General features: G+C 49.3%; 1 protein-coding gene and 1 pseudogene across 2 annotated transcripts; both read right to left on the reverse strand.

Moving 5' to 3' along the window:
* Positions 1-1,918: 1,918 nt before the first annotated feature.
* LOC130492847 (U2 spliceosomal RNA) lies at positions 1,919-2,039 on the reverse strand (annotated as a pseudogene).
* Positions 2,040-8,559: 6,520 nt separating this feature from the next.
* TMEM114 (transmembrane protein 114) lies at positions 8,560-15,955 on the reverse strand. 2 transcript variants are annotated; one of them, XM_056866437.1, is made up of 4 exons: positions 15,772-15,955; positions 12,910-12,990; positions 9,414-9,551; positions 8,560-8,792 (listed from the first exon to the last, which is right to left on the reverse strand). In XM_056866437.1, the coding sequence occupies exons 1-4, from the start codon at positions 15,953-15,955 to the stop codon at positions 8,560-8,562; spliced, it is 636 nt and encodes a 211-aa protein (XP_056722415.1). The 2 variants fall into 2 exon arrangements, with proteins under 2 accessions (XP_056722415.1, XP_056722416.1); XM_056866438.1 differs by lacking the exon at positions 9,414-9,551.
* Positions 15,956-16,624: the final 669 nt, after the last annotated feature.

Raw genomic sequence — 16,624 nt, forward strand, 5'->3', positions numbered from 1 at the left:
GCCCGTGTTTATGCGTTCGCTTGACAGATCACGTATCATTTTCTAAAGGATGCGCACCGGTGCGTCGCTTCCCCGGATTTGCTAGCGGGACGGCGCGGCGGTGCCATAGCCAGATGATAGATTTCAGGTGGCACGAGGAGAGGAAGCCAAGCATCAGTAAATGCTTCAACAACACATCTATCTCTTTGTAAGCAGATGGGCTTGTTTGAGCACACGCCGTTAGGGCAGGGCTCTGGGGTGTGCTCTCTTAAAGGAGGGCCTCGAGTGCGCTTTCCTTTCAAGGGCCAGGGTGTGCTTCCTTGTCAGCCAGAAAGGTGGGCGAGGGCCCAAAAGGGCCTCCTTGCTGCCCAGCCACACTTGCCTGCCCCCAAAGCGCTTCTCAGACATAGCTGCACGCCTACCAAGTGATAAGGAGCCCCGTGGTGCAGAGCGGTAAGCTGCAGAATCAAACCCGGATCCCCAGATCAGAGTCCACCGCTCCAATACACTCCCACGCAGGCTGGTGTTGTGCAGGAGTGGAAGTAAATTGAACGGCATAGCATGCATGTGCGGCATTTGCTGCCATGTGGGGGGGGGGTGGGAATGAAGAGAGGGGAACGCTTGTCTATTGTATGGAAAGAGAACCAGGAGAAGTGTGAGCTGCTGCAGACAATTCTCGGCTTTTTCCAAACGCTCCCTCTAGCGCTTCCCGCATGGAATAGTGTGTGAAGCTGAAAAGGAATGAGCACGGTCCCCCCCCCAAAACACACACACACACAAACCCTGGTCCCTTCCAGCAGCACTTAAACATGCTTGAAACGACTCATTTAGATTAAATGGGACTGCCAGTACATATTAATTAAATATCAATTTATTCTTGAAAGACTACTTATGGAAGGTTCTCGAACGGGATAAACCCCGCTGTCATGTAATTAATTTTGAATGACGCCGGCCGGGAACACGCGTCCTGTCCCCTCGCCAATGTCCCCGCCTTAACGTTTTTTTAAAAAAAATGTGTATGGCATGTTTACACATCCAATTAACATGGAACAAGATAACCTTATAGCGCATTAATGAGATCAAGTAATTGCGCACCCAAAATGCCAAAATTAATCTAGGCATTCGGTAAGGGCCCGTCGCGTTGCAGCGCAGGTAGCAAGCCAGTCGGAAATATTTGTGGTTTTCAATTCTTACTTAAACCACTGGAATGAGACGTGTATAAAAACCAAGTCCAGAACTATGTACCTCCATGTCCAGAGGCAGCGGTCCTCTAAATACCAATACTGGGGACAGATGCGAACAGGGGCAGACCTTGGTCTCTCTGCCTTGTTGGTCGCCCTTCCAGGGGTACCTGCCTAGCTGCTGTGTGAAGCAGGCTGCTCGCCTTAACGGGCCACCGGTCTGATCCAGCATGGCTGCTCTTTGGGTCTTGGCTAACACAGTTGGGTCTCTGAGGCTCACACACTCAGCTTCAATGAGAGCCAGCATGGTGTAGAGGAGGAGGAGGAGGAGGAGGAGGAGGAGGAGGAGGAGGAGGAGGAGGAGGAGGAGGAGAAGAAGAAGAAGAAGAAGAAGAAGAAGAAGAAGAAGAAGAAGAAGAAGAAGAAGAAGAAAAGGAGGAGGAGGAGGAGGAGGAGGAGGAGTTGGTTTTTATATGCCGACTTTCTGTACCACTTAAGGAAGAATCAAACCGGCTTACCATCGCCTTCCTCTCCCCACAACAGACACCCTGTGAGGTAGGTGAGGCTGAGAGAGTGTGACTAGCCCAAGATCACCCAGCTGGCTTCATGTGGAGGTGCAGGGAAACAAATCCAGTTCACCAGATTAGCCTCTGCCGCTCATGTGGAGGAGAGGGGAATCGAACCCGGTTCTCCAGATCAGACTCAACCACTCCAAACCACCGTTCTTAACCACTACACCACGCTGGCTCTCTCTCCTATTCCATTTTCCAGTTCCAAAAATCCATTTAATATATAGTCCTCAAATAGAGAACATATCAGATATTAAACTGATAAGAACAGACACTACACTTGATCTTAGCCGATAGGCCGAGAAGCGGTGGTTTGGAGCGGCGGACTCTGATCTGGAGAACCGGGTTTGATTCCCCACTCCTCCACATGAGCGGCAGAGTCAGGAGACAGAGAAGAAGATCGAAGGTAGCGAGCCAAGCCAGACAACAACGGCCAGGCCTAATAAACGAGAGCGAATCCCCCATCGAATCTGCTGTGGTAAGTCTGGCGTCTCGGTGGAAAGGGGGGGATGCGCCAAGAAAATGAACGAGAAGACAGGAGGAATCATTGCAGATCGGATGTCATGCGGCTGGTGGCAGCTATTGGTCTCTTTCCGGAGCTTGCAATGAATCCGCTAGCAGACGTAGCTCTGAGTGTGCTTCATCTCTTCCACTATAAGCCTGTGTGCCATCTCGGACTCTCCCAGAGTCTCTTCTAGTACAGCCCTTCCTTAAGATTGTATGAGTGGCCCCTTCGGGATGCTTTCCCTTGGGACGGGAGGAAGTCCCCCTCCGGGGAGGGGCCGTGGCTCTGTGGAAGAGCCTCTGCTTTGCATGCAGAAGGTCCCAGGTTCAATCCCCGGCATCTCCAGTTAAAGGGACTAGGCAAGTAGGTGATGTAAATGACCTCTGCCTGAGACCCTGGAGAGCCGCTGCCGGTCTGAGTGGACAGTACTGATTTTGATGGACCAGGGGTCTGATTCAGTAGAAGGCAGATAAATGTGTTCATGGGTTCACTGTTTCCATAAGTAATGCTAGGCTGTACCAATCCTATGGTAGTAGAATGCAGAATCCTGCTTTTTGAGAGCCTCCCTTTCTTTCTTTCTTTCTTTCTTTCTTTCTTTCTTTCTTTCTTTCTTTCTTTCTTTTCTTCCTTCCTTCCTTCCTTCCTTCCCTCCCTCCCTCCCTCCCTCCTTCCTTCCTTCCTTCCTTCCTTCCTTCCTTCCTTCCTTCCTTCCTTCTTTCTTTCTTTCTTTCTTTTCTTCCTTCCTTCCTTCCTTCCTTCCCTCCCTCCCTCCCTCCCTCCCTCCTTCCTTCCTTCCTTCCTCTTCTTTCTTTCTTTCTTTCTTTCTTTCTTTCTTTCTTTCTTTCTTTCTTTCTAGCTTCTAGCCCTTATGATGGTGAAAATATACATGGCCAGCACCTGGTGAAAAGTGGGGTGCTCCAGAGGTCCTGCCTGACGATGTCGCTTGTGTTCTTTAGGAGACCCAATAAATTGGAGACCCTCTCCACTTGGGTTGCCAACCTCCAGATAGGGCTTTGAGATCGCCTAGAATGTATAGCCAGTCTCCAGAACCACAGAGATCAGTTCCCCCGGAGAAAATGACTGAGTCGGAGGGTGAATATGGCACTATGCCCTACTGAGGTCCCCTACCCTCCCGTAAACCCCACCCTCTCCAGGTTCCACTTCCAAATCTCCAGGCATTTCCCTACTCTCCATCACGTATTTAACCTACTCTCCATCATGTATTTAACGTCTTGTAAGGCTTCTCTTTTCCAGAAGCCACCATTTCTGTCAAGGAACAGCATCCTATTTCGTGGCAGCAGGTTTTTGCTTCCCCGTTGCCCAGGCGGCTCTTTTTAATCGCCCACTGGTTTGGATTGCATAATTTTGATTGGCGGGTACCTTTGAATGCTCGCCTGGGCGCCAGAACGAAACGCCAAATAAATAAAGAAAATGGCTTTTGCGGCCGCCGACATCTTTAGCAGCTTCTCGGCGGCGGCTTGTAACAAATGGTTCTAGCACGGATGCTTTCGACGACCCTGTTTTTCTCATCCGATGGCTTTTTCCTGGGATGGTTTTATCGGTTTTGGTTGTCCTTTCTCCCACCCACCCCTCCACCCCCCCACACATGTTTTCAATCGAAGGGGAGGATTTTTGTGCAATTGTTTTTGTATGATTAGGAAACCACTTCTAGATCGTTTTATACAGAAGGGTCTAGAAAGTTACAGAGGGGGAATCAGCAGGTCGATAAAACGCCACTCCGGCCGGCCTTCAGCACTCTTGCCTGGGGCCCAACATCGCGGCTTAACCTCCCAGGGCCTTTCGACAGGCAGCTCTAAAATATTCTTGCGATGCTTCCTTCGTTTCATAATTAAGTTCCATCTCGATCTGATACAAGCCAAGGGAGGACCGTGGCAATTAAAGGGCGATTACCCATTTACTTTCCTGGCGTGCTGGCACAGGCAATTCCACATTGCGAGGGGAAGATGTAACTGCTCCTCAGAGCAAGGCCATTTATTTGCTCTGCACCCTGCCTGCATTCGAGACAATATTACCTTTTAAATATTTGAGGAGGCCAGGCTGCCTAGGGAAAGCCAAGTCATCCTTCAGCAAACAGATGTGGGGAGCCAGGGGGGTTGGTGTCGTTGGCAAAAAATTTTGCTGAGCTTTGCAAGGGGAGAGAGAGAGCCAGTGCCAAAAATCATTATACTGAAAGCCTGGATTCGCATTTTTTTTTAATTAAAAAAACAAACGCTAAAACAAAAGAGGAAGAAAAATGTTGAACTGTAAATCTGGCATACATACCCCAGTGCTTCACTGCCATAATGTACTACATCTTTGACAGACAGAAATAAGAACATAAGAGCATAAGACAAGCCCTGCTAGATCAGACCAAGGCCCATCAAGTCCAGCAGTCTGTTCACACAGTGGCCAACTCCTCTGATCCTGGAGAGTTTAGGTATGCATCATGACTAGTATCCATTTTAACTAGTAGCCATGAATACCCCTTTCCTCCATGAACATGTCCACTCCCTGGGGCAGGGAGTTCCACAATCTAACTATGCGTTGTGTTAAGAAATACTCCCTTTTATCTGTTTTGAATCTCTCACTCTCCAGCTTCAGCAGATGACCTCCCCATTCTGGTATTATGGGAGAGGGAGAAAAGCTTCTCCCTGTCCGCTCTCTCCAAACCATGCATAATTTTATAGACCTCTATCGTGTCTTCCCTCAGCCGCCTTCTTTCCAAGCTAAACAGCCCTAAAGTGTTTTAACCGCTCCTCATAGGGCACTTGCTGTAGTCCCCGGACCATTTTGGTTGCTCTTCTCTGCACCTTTTCAAGCTCTGTAATGTCCTTTTTAGGTGCGGTGACCAGAACTGTACCCAGTATTCCAAGTGTGGTCTCACCATAGATTTGTACAAGGGCAAATGTTTTGATTTTAGAAACTGAATGAATGAATGAATGAATGAATGAATGAATGAATGAATGAATGAATGAATGAATGGGAGGGAAAGCCTCCAAACGCAATCCTTCTAGGTATCTTTCCTCACCCCCTGTTACCTGTTGGAAGCCGTCCTGTTCCACCCATTTTTGCTACTGGGACTCCTGATGCCTTCGTGGCTTTCAATATCATTTTTATGCCACGGTAAGAATACACACCATCAATGTACCCAAAATAAATGCAAAAAAAAAAAAACACACACACATTCAAAATATGTATATTTAATGGGGAAGGCTGGAGGGGGAGAAACAGACACTGGCTCAATTATTAAGACTCTTGGGTGTGAAAGTTAAACGACGCTGCCAGTAATACTAATAATATCCTCATTGATTAAACCAGCATTTTCTTTGTCAAAGCAGTTTGTGCATTTCACCACAACATGGCAGCATTTCCCTTCCGATGTTTTTAGCCTTGCCGTTTCTGGAGGCAGCAACTAACTGCTCGACTTTCCATGCCATTCCTGGCGTGGAGCTGTTTACCTCCAAGAGTGCACATAGGTGTTACAAGAAAAGAATTAGCGTGTGAAAGAACACAAAATATGCATATTGCCCTTTAAAAAGGAGCGGGAACCTCTGCTCCTTCTCTTAAACCTGGGGTATCAAAAGAGCCCTGTGGTGCAGAGTGGTAAGCTGCAGTACCGTAGTCCAAGCTCCGCTCACCACCTGAGTTCGATCCCAACAGAAGTTGGTTTCAGGTAGCCGGCTCAAGGTTGACTCAGCCTTCCATCCTTCCGAGGACAGTAAAATGAGCACCCAGCGTGCTGGGGGTAAAGGGAAGACAACTGGGGAAGGCACTGGCAAACCACCCCGTAACCCACCCCTAGTAAACGTCGGGATGTGACGTCACCCCATGGGTCAGGAATGACCCGGTGCTTGCACAGGGGACCTTTACCTTTACACCTCAGCAAAATCATGCAAACGTGCCTATCATGACGTCTACTGAGATGGCCTTGCTGGGTTGCCAACTCCAGGTTGGGAAATTGCTGGAGATTTGTTGGTAGAGCCAGGGGAGGGCAGGATTTGAGTAGGGGAGGGATCAATATGCGTATTGAAGGAAGCATCCTGCCTATAGAAGCTGGTTCCTCTGTTTATAGGATTAGGTGCCATTTAGAAAATAGAACACACACACACTTACACATTTTTTCTTTATGTCATCATTTTCAGTTCTGTAAGCCTAGCCTGCCTAGGAAACGTCAGGATGTGACATCACCCCATGGGTCAGTAATGACCAGTTGCCTGCACAGGGGACCACCATTACCTTTAAGCCTAGCCTCATGGTATTGTCTCATTTCCCAAAAATCATTGCTATTTGAGTAAATTGTAGTGGTTAGGAGCGGTGGTTTGGAGCGGTGGCGTCTGATCTGGAGAACCGGGTTTGATTCCCCACTCCTCCCCATGAGCGGTGGAGGCTAATCTGGTGAACTGGATTTGTTTCCCCGCTCCTCCACCTGAAGCCAGCTGGGTGAGCTTGGACTAGTCACACTCTCTCAGCCCCACCTACCTCACAGGGTGTCTGTTGTGGGGAGGGGAAGGGGAGGTGATTGTAAGCCAGTTTGAGTCTCCCTTAAGTGGTGGAGAAAGTCGGCATATAAAAACCAACTCTTCTTCCTCTTCTTCTTCTTCTAAATTAATTTCATATTTGTAATGCATCCTGAGTCTCGTCGTGAAAGTTAAACGAACTTACTAGTAATAATAATAATAATAATAATATCCTAATTGATTAAACTAGCATTTTCTTCTTCAGTGCAGTTTTTGCCCTTCACCACCAGATGACAGCATTGCCATTCCAATGTTTTTAGCCTTTCGGTTTCTGCAGCAACCAACTCCTAGGCTTTCTATGCCATTCCTGGAGTAAAAGGATTTACTCCCAGGGAAGCAAGAGTGCCCAAAAGCGCCACAAGAAAAGAATTAATGAGTGAAAGAAAAAAATATGCACATTATCCTTTAAACCGTAGTGGGAACTCCTCGTCCTTCTCTTAAACCTGGGGTACACCTCATCATAGAATCGTAGAGTTGGAAGGGACCACCAGGGTCATCTAGTCTAACCCCCTGCACAACGCAAGAAACTCACAACTACCTACCCCCCCTCCACAACCCCAGTGACCAGAAGACGGCCAAGATGCCCTCCCTCTCATCATCTGCTTAAGGTCACAGAATCAGCATTGCTGACAGATGGCCATCTAGCCTCTGCTTAAAAGCCTCTGGGAAGGAGAGCTTACCACCTCCCGAGGAAGCCCATTCCACTGAGGAACCACTCTGTTAGAAAATTCTTCCTAATGTCTAGATGGAAACTCTTCTGATTTAATTTCAACCCGTTGGTTCTGGTCCGACCCTCTGGGGCAACAGAAAACAACTCGGCACCCTCCTCTATGTGACAGCCCTTCAAGTCCTTGAAGATGGTGATCATCTCCCCTCTCACTCTTCTCCTCTTCGTGCTAAACCTACCCAGCTCCTTCAACCTTTCCTCATAGGACTTGGTCTACAGACCCCTCACCATCTTTGTTGCCCTCCTCTGGACACGCTCCAGCTTGTCAGAATCATGCAAGTGTGCCTTTGTGACCTCTACTGAGCTGGCCCTGCTAGGGTTGCCAACTCCAGTTTGGGAAATGGCTGGAGATTTGGGGTAGAGCCCAGAGAGGGCGGGATTTGAGGAGGGGAGGGATCGGAGAGGTGAAGAATGCCTTCCAAAACACACCGTTTTCTCCAGAGGAGCTGATGCATGCAGTCTGGAGATCAGCTGTAAATTCTGGGAAGTCTCCTGAGGTTGGCAACCCCCCCTGGACTGTAGCTCAGGAGCCTGGAGGCCGTAGGCATGGCCTGGGGGAAAGCAGGAAACTCAGGGAGACCCCCACATGGTGGTGGATCATGCTGGTCGATCCAGTTCTTTGCAGGATTCTGGCCTAGCCGAGTCTTCAGGGAGCCTCAAAGGTTGAGCTGGAAACTGTACAATCTATATCAAAATAATTATATTTATTATATGGTGGAGTCCAATTGCCAAAGCAGCCATTTTCTCCAGGGGAAACTGATCTCTGTCGGCTGGAGATCCGTTGTAACAGTAGGAGATCTCCAGCTACTACCTGGAGGTTGGCAACCCTATTTGAGGCTCACATCAGATAGATATAGATATAGATATAGACATATACATGTTATGATTCTACAGGGGCAAAATGGAACTGGGTGCAGAATTTTGCTTCCTGGGAATTCCCCATTTTTGTGCTTTTGGGGATGTCAAGTTTCTTGGCCCAGAAGGGAGTTGGATGACCTGGAAATGCCAGTAATGAGGCTGAAATACAAGGAAAGAGGAGGGAAAGGGAACCCCAGCTCCCGGCCCCGGTGCCAGGAGGGTATCAAATGGAGCAGTCCCGCTTCCGCTGTAGGGCCACCATCCTGGCGGCCAGGAGAAATGCCAGGCCGGTCAGGACCTCGGTGGCAAAGGAGAGCCAGGCCAGCGCCATGGACCAGCCATACCGGATGCGGAGGCCTTCCAGGAGCTTGGTCCCGCCCAGAAGAAAGACGGCCTCCTTGAAGGCCGCCGCGGAGTGGGCAATGTAGACGCTGACCCCAGCCAACGTGAGGAGAGCTAAATTAAAAAATAAAAAAACACAAATGGTCGTTACTGCAGCAGTGATCACTTTGGTAAGCCTTTACAACAACCCTGCAAGGGAGGCCAGTATTAGTGTCCCCAGATGGGGAGCTGAGAGAGAGCATGGCTTGCTAAAGGCTACCTGGAGAGTAAGGCAAGATGTGAATCGGGGCCTTTGGCTCAACACTTTGAACCTTAGGCTTTCCGCTGCCCCCTTTATCCCAGCCCTACAGGTAAGACAGCCAGATCCCTCTTTGCCACCAGCGGGAGGTTTTGGGGGCGGAGCCTAAGAAGGGCGGGGTTTGGGGAGGGGAGGGACTTCAATGCCATAGAGTCCAATTGCCAAAGCGGCCAGTTTCTCCAGGTGAACAGATCTCTATCGGCTGGAGATCAGTTGTAATAGCAGGAGATCTCCAGCTAGTACCTGGAGGTTGGCAACCCTAACTTCAATGCCATAGAGTCCAGTTGCCAAAGCGGCCCTTTTCTCCAGGGCAACTGATCTCTTATCAGCTGGAGATCAGTTTTAATAGCAGGAGATCTCCAGCTAGTACCCGGAGGTTGGCAAGCCTACCTACAGGGAACCTTGAGGGTGGCGCGGACACGATCTCCCTGGCATACCTCCGAAGAGAAAGAGAAACCCCGTCACCAGCAGGAAGAATTGGGCCTGGGTCCGGAGGCTGAAGAAGCCGCTCAGCGCTGCAAAGATCATCAAGATGAGGCTGAGAGGCAGGAGGGTCAGAAAAGCGCCGTGCATGTCTAGAGAGAGGAGAAAGAGAGAGAGAGAAGGTACAGGCAACGGCAAACCACCTCTGTTCGTCTCTTGCCTTGAAACCCCTACGGGGTCGCCATAAGTCGGCTGCGACTGGATGGCGCCTGACCCCTCCACCCCAAGTACGCAGAAACGACGACCCTGCGGGTAAGTTTCTGGGGCTGCCTCGATCGTGAAATTCAATCTCAAAGGGAACGAGATAAGATCCTGCACCGAATTGAGGAGGGGGAGACACACACCTTGTCAATTCCCTATGCACAAATCTACCCTCCTCTAGGATGGCCGTCTCGGGGTTGGGAAATTCCTGGAGATTTGGGGGTGCATCCTGAGAAAGAGTAGTTTGGGGATGGGGGGGACCTCAGCAAGGTGTAATGCTAGACAGCCTGCCCTCCAGAGCAGCCATGTTCTCCAGTGGAGCTGACCTCTGTCGCCTGGAGATCCGTTGAAATCCCAGGAGATCTCCAGCCGCCACCTGGAGTTTGGCAACCCTGCCTGTGACCCAACGTTGGCTGGGAGTTGGGGGTGGAATCCTGCCAGGCAGCAAGCGCTGGAGAGGGGCCGTGGCTCAGTGGTAGAGCCTCTGCTTGGCATGCAGAAGGTCCCCGGTTCAATCCCCGGCATCTCCAGTTAAAGGGTCTAGGCAAGTAGGTGATGTGAAAGACCCCTGCCTGAGACCCTGGAGAGCTGCTGCCGGTCTGAGTAGACAATACTGACTTTGATGGACCAAGGGTCTGATTCAGTATAAGGCAGCTTCGTGTGTTCATGTGTTCAAGCGCCGTGGTGTGGGACTTTGCCTGCTGATGGAACCCTTTCTGGATCCCAGCTGTGTTTGCTTGCAAACTGCCCTTTGGCGAAAATAACGCTTGGCTATCTTGCCCCCACACGAACGTTTTTGTATAGGCAGCTAATGGATAACTAGAAATTCCTCAGAGCAATCTGGCGCTTCCTAGGAGCCTTTGAGCCAAGCCAGGCCTTATCGCTTGTTTTCTGTCCAGGCGTGGCTTTTCAGATTTGTCTTGGCTGATCCTTCCCGTCAGGGCCGTCTTCTCAACAGCTGCATAAACAGAGGGTTGCCGGGTGCTTTCCGACCACTTTGTGGCCACTGCTGTTGCCTTCCCTCCAGTCGCAGGTGACCCGGGCTTACCCCTTCCCGGAGGGCTTTCCTTCGTTCGGCGTCCACAGCCAGGTTGGCCCCGGTTGCTTAGGAGCGTGGGGAAGGGAGTCGAGGGGGTTAAGCCAGCGGAGGGGGGGAAGACTGCGTTTGTACGACCGGTCCGTGCCTGAGCAATAGGGTTGCCAACCTCCAGGGACTGGAAAGAACAAAGACACCACTGTGCACGTACCGTAAGGGTTTGGAAATCAGCACAGGAGTGAATGAATATTACGAAGTGCAAATATTTGTACAAATAGCTACAACATATAACATAGAGTCACAGCTAATCACTTACTAAATCTAACATCCATAACACACTATCCTACTATATATAATGTATATTACAACAATCTGGCTGGATGATGCCAGATGTAAATTAAAGAGGGGATATGTCCGTTTCGAATTCTTTCACTTAAATTCTTCATCAGTCCCTCAAAAATCAGTCATCATATAATGGCTCCAGCTTGAATATTACATGTTTGCCATAAATTTAAGCAGGATAATAACCAGTTCCCACATAGGGTAACATAGATGTGTAGCTACGAAACGGCCGTATCCCCTCTTTAATTTACGGCATCATCTCTTGGTGACATCGTATTCTATAACGTCAGAAATACAATCCTAAAGCCTGAAGAATATATAAGAACTTCCCTTTGAGGATTGAAAGCGACATAAAGACTAACCAAGACATAGAATCTTTTGTTTGGTTTGTTCCAGCCAGATTGTTGTAATATACATTGTATATAGTAGGATAGTGTGTTATGGTTGTTAGATTTAGTAAGTGATTAGTTGTGACTCTATGTTATATGTTGTAGCTATTTGTATAAATATTTGCACTTTGTAATATTCATTCGCTCCTGTGCTAACCTCCAGGTACTAGCTGGAGATCTCCTGCTATTACAACGGATCTCCAGCCGATAGAGATCAGTTCCCCTGGAGGAAATGGCCGCTTTGGCAATGGGACTCTGAGCAAACCCAGCAGCAAATCAGCCTGAGGTTTCTGTGCTGGAAAAACTAATTCTGCAAAGGCCTATCATTGCTGTCATGAGAACTAGAGTTGAGTTGGGGTCTTTTTATATGCCAGCTTTCTCTACCGCTTAAGGAAGAATCAAACCGGCTTACAGCCTCCTTCCCTTCCCCTCCCCACAACCCTGTGAAGTAGGTGGGGCTAGGAGGGCTAGCCCAGCTGGCTTTGTGTGGAGGAGCAGGGAAACAAATCCAGTTCACCAGATTAGCCTCCCCCGCTCTCGTGGAGGAGTGGGGAATCAAACCCGGCTCTCCAGATCAGAGTCCACCGCTCTTAACCACTAAAGGTAAAGGTCCCCTGTGCAAGCACCGGGTCATTCCTGACCCATGGGGTGACGTTACATCCCGATGTTTCCAAGGCAGACTTTGTTTGCGGGATGGTTTGCCAGTGCCTTCCCCAGTCGTCTTCCCTTTACCCCCAGCAAGCTGGGTCCTCATTTGACCGACCTCGGAAGGATGGAAGGCGGAGTCGACCTTGAGCCGGCGACCTGAAACCGACTCCCGCCGGGATCGAACGCAGGTCGTGAGCAGAGCTTGGACTGCAGGACTGCAGCTGACCCCCCTGCGCTACGGGGCTCTTAACCACTACACCGTTTTTAATAACCCCCTTCCAAAAAAAAAATGCTCGGGAAGAAGAGGTTTGCAGCCAAGACTCCTTTCCGCAGCTGCCGACCTCTGGCTGCAGGCCAGGTGACGAGAACGCCCTGGCTGAGCTTGTGGGATGGTGATTCTCCTGCCCCTTCTGCCCCATGCCATGTGGTCACGGCTGGTTCTCAGCTGAGCCACCTGAGGAACCGCACCAAGCCCAACCCTCCGCCCTGCAGCCAGTCCAATCCCCCCCATGTCCCAGCATCAATACAATCAGCATTTGGCTACCCCCCTCGCTTCTCAGCTGCCCACCTCCAGGTGGCATCTAGAGATCTCCCGCAATTACAGTTGATCTCCAGACGACCAAGATCAGCTCCCCGGGAGAAAAAGTCTGCTTTGGAGGGTGGGTCCTAGGGCATCATACCCTGCTGAGGTCCCTCCCCGGGCTCCACCCCTAAATGTGGTGTCAACAGAGATCTCTCCCCTGCTTTGAAAGCAATCTGCCACCCCAGCTTGTACTGCTGCCCAGAGAAAGCCATGCCATCGCTAGGCAGAAAGGTAATCCAGACGTTACTCACTTAGTACCTGCCTGTGGGAAGAGGTGATGTTTGGCCTCGCAGACTGAAAAGGGTTGACCAGAGGGAGGCACTCGTTGTTAACTGGAAGGAAGAGAGAGATTAGGAAATCTTGTGAATCTGAACACAACCGGGCCTTACATTCGCTTGGCCTGTACTAAAGTATTCCAAAATCGCCTGTGAGATAGAAATGTGTGTGCCGTTACCAGATGCTTGTTATGACTTCTCTGGCTCTCAACAGAAAGAAATAAATGGCCAAATAATGTAGAAAGTCTTGGCGCAACTTGAGCGTTTGGGTAAGTGGCTTGGCTTACTCGCCTGAGTCATCTGTTCATTACACTGTTTTATCTCCCCTCCCTCCGAACAGCTTGGGGTGGTAGACACGGTTCGTCCCCCATCCCCACCCATCTTTTATACTCACAACAACCCTGCAAAGTAGGATAGTAATGGTCTAACTCTCACTTCGCTCAAATTGTGAATGGGTTGTCCAGTGGCAAGCAGCAATTTTTTTGATTAAACAGACTTCAGACGAGCTTGCATTTATTTGAACATGCACATTCTTACACTGTCACTTGGGGGCTGCAGGTGGGGGTTGACAACATCTGTGTTTCCAGATGTTGTCCTTCCCTTGGGGTGTGTGGGAGACTGCTGGCTGCTTGGTAGCCTAATCCCATACGAACAAGCCTGTCTATTAAGACCTTCTACCTTTGGAGATAAGGTGGGTGGCGGCGGCCACAGGGCCTTTTTTGTGTTAGCACCAAGCTTGCTAATTTTTAGACGGCATTTGAACATTGTTATTCTCCCAGGCAATTATTTTTCACTTCTTCCTGAGTGCTACATTTATTTGTTCTATGCCTCACAGTTTATTGTTCTGCTTTTGTAGCTCAAGATGCTGTTATTCCACCTCTGGGTTTGTATTAGGAGATAGTGTTATTTGCTGTTGCTAAACAGTTCTGTCCTATTCTTGGGATTTTATCTTGATCCAGATATGTTTTTGACCAGAGAGCAATATGCAGATATATCCTATAAATAAATAATTGGCTTGCTCAACTCCTGGTTCATGCAGTAGCCAGGATATTATTCTGCAAATTGTGTAACTGAAAAGAGGGAGAGAGAAAGTTAATTTCAGCAATCAACAAATATGCCCAAATAAAACAACTGCCTTTTGTGGTCACCTTGAAGAACAGAGAGTGCACAGGGACAGAATCAACACGTTGCTAATATTCTCAGTTATAAATTATGCAGAAAAGGCCATTTTGAGGGGAAAGGGAGCTTGCTTTAAAATATGCCTGCGTATCGAGAACTGGAGGCATTTATAGATCACGATTTTCAAATCTAAGCACGGTTGCTGTTTAAGCTGTGAGCACCTGGCCCAAGATCGCACAGGATGCTTCATGGGCGAGTGGGGATTTGAACGCACGACTTGCCCACCTCTCTAGCCCTACTGGTTAGCCCACACTGCTCTGTACAGAGGACTCCGATTTGCCCCCTCTGACTTGGCACAATTAACCACCTCACTCATTCAAATGGTCTGCAGATCTCTTTTTCCACGGGCTTCCAAATCTTGACATCGTTGCCTTACTAAGATGTGCTTTCGGAGAACGAGGCCGCGGTTTTGAAGAGGCAATGCTCTAAGCGCAGCGTTGTCAGCCGAGCATGAGGCCATAGCTTCAGCCTGATGTCATATTTGATCAATGACATCACTGAGCATGTCGATTCAAGTCCCACTCCCACAGCATCTTAGAGACCAACAAGATTTTCGGAGTTATGAGCTTTCAACAGCCAAAACTCCCTTCATCAGACATGAGCAGGAACGCAGATCTGAGTCTTTTTATCCTGGTCGGAAGGTGTAAAGAATGCTTGTAAAGGACGCAAAGGGACAATTGCATATTGTAATCACCTTGATCAGAGCAGAGGGGAAATGCAGCGGAGAGATTACAGAAGCAGACAAGGACCGAGGTGACACAGGTTTGAATCCTCACTGGGTAATCCTGGGCCAGTCACTCTCAGCCTAACCTACCTTGCAAGGGTGTTGTGAGGATAAATGAGAGGTAGGTGAGGAGGGATGTTCTGCTGTGAAGGTTTCTCGGTTGCCTAGGCCAAAACAATCACCTTTTAGGGTTGGTTGCAAGACTAACCGGACGATGCCCAGAGCAGGATTGATACCTTTCTAGGCCTATTGAAGAAGATGGGCTAGAAGGGTTAAAATCGGCTTAGGATTGTGCTGCCAAATGCCCCTATGGGGGCAGGGAAGAGATCAAATGCAATAAATGAAAAACGGTGCTGGCAATTTGAAGCTGATTTCAGAATCCCCCCCCCCCAAAAAAAGGCCTGATGGTGGTATTTTGGAAAACATGGTCATTTGAGCCAGGGTTTAGATGTGAATTCATTGGCCGGGGGTGGGGGGAACACACCTTTCGACGTATTCTTCATCATGGGCTTAAATGTCCCATGGCTGAGAAATTCCTGGGGAACAAAAAGAGCTCTGGAGAACTTGCTCTCCTGAACTGTTGGGCATCCTGTGAGGGCATTATGCCCTTGTGTCCAAAGCTGGGGCCCCAAGAGACTGTGCATTCACGTGGCAAAACCCATGCCAAGGTAAAAGCCACAGAGGAAATACTTAAACTTTTTCTTCTTAAGGTCTGGAAGCTCATTTTCTCCCCCGTTCCTTTTGACACTAAAACCACTTACCCACCACGGGGTGGGACCTATCGGAAGCCCAGCTGCTAAGACCCTCCATCCTTCTCAGTGCCACAAAAGTTCCTCTGTAAGGTACTGCTTGCTGAGAAGTTGTAAAATTGACCGTGGTTCTCTCCTCCCCAGGTGCACAGCGACCCCACCGAGCCCCAACAAGAAGTGACTTACAGCCGCAGGTCCTCCAGAGTCCTGAATGGGAGCTCAGTGTGTCGGCGTGCTTGCCCAGCTCCTCCAGTTTAGAAGCGTCCTTTACATACCAGAAGTCGGTCCCGATGGCCACCGCCAAGAAGACGAAGCTTAAAATGCCCAGGAGGGCCGCGAGCAAAGAGACGACGTTCAGCGTCACCTTCATGGTGAGTGGGAGCGAAAGAACCGATCCGGGGTTTTCACCTGCGGCTTTCACGCTGCCCCCTTCCAGAGGTTCTTCGTTGGGTGCACAAACGTCTTACTTGCAATCCTAAAGATGGTGCAATAACCTGCGAGCAGGAACAATCAATGGTGAGTTCACTGCCAGCCCCCAAATACCCCTTCTCCTTTTATTTCCCCTCCCCTTTCTTCTCTCCCAATGGGAAAATTCACAGCCAGTTACCTCTTTGGAATCGGAGATACCATTGACTGGTACCCTGCCCTTCTCACTCTTGAACCAGCCGCCCTCTGGGCCCACTCTGTTCTCTCCAAGCGCCAAATGGCTTCCTCCCAGGCACTTTTTCTTACCTAGCCCGCCTGTTTTTCTCCTGGGTGCTAGGAGGAGCGCATCAGAGATCAGCACCACAGACAGCTCCTAGAGAAGGAGACGCATTTTGAGCAGAGAGGAGGTGGGGAAAGGGTTTTTGAGCGGAGACCCGCAATGAATTTGTCGAGCCATTTGTCACACATAATGCCAAAAGCACTTACTGCATTGGGTTGTGTGTGTCAGTCAGTCATATCGTCCTTTATTGGCATAAAACCACTGCACATACGGTAGCATGTAAACATATAAATATTTGAGATATAACCTTACAAAATGGTTAAAAGACACTGG

Source organism: Euleptes europaea, chromosome 21 (assembly GCF_029931775.1).
Source record: "Euleptes europaea isolate rEulEur1 chromosome 21, rEulEur1.hap1, whole genome shotgun sequence".
Lineage (NCBI taxonomy): Eukaryota > Metazoa > Chordata > Lepidosauria > Squamata > Sphaerodactylidae > Euleptes > Euleptes europaea.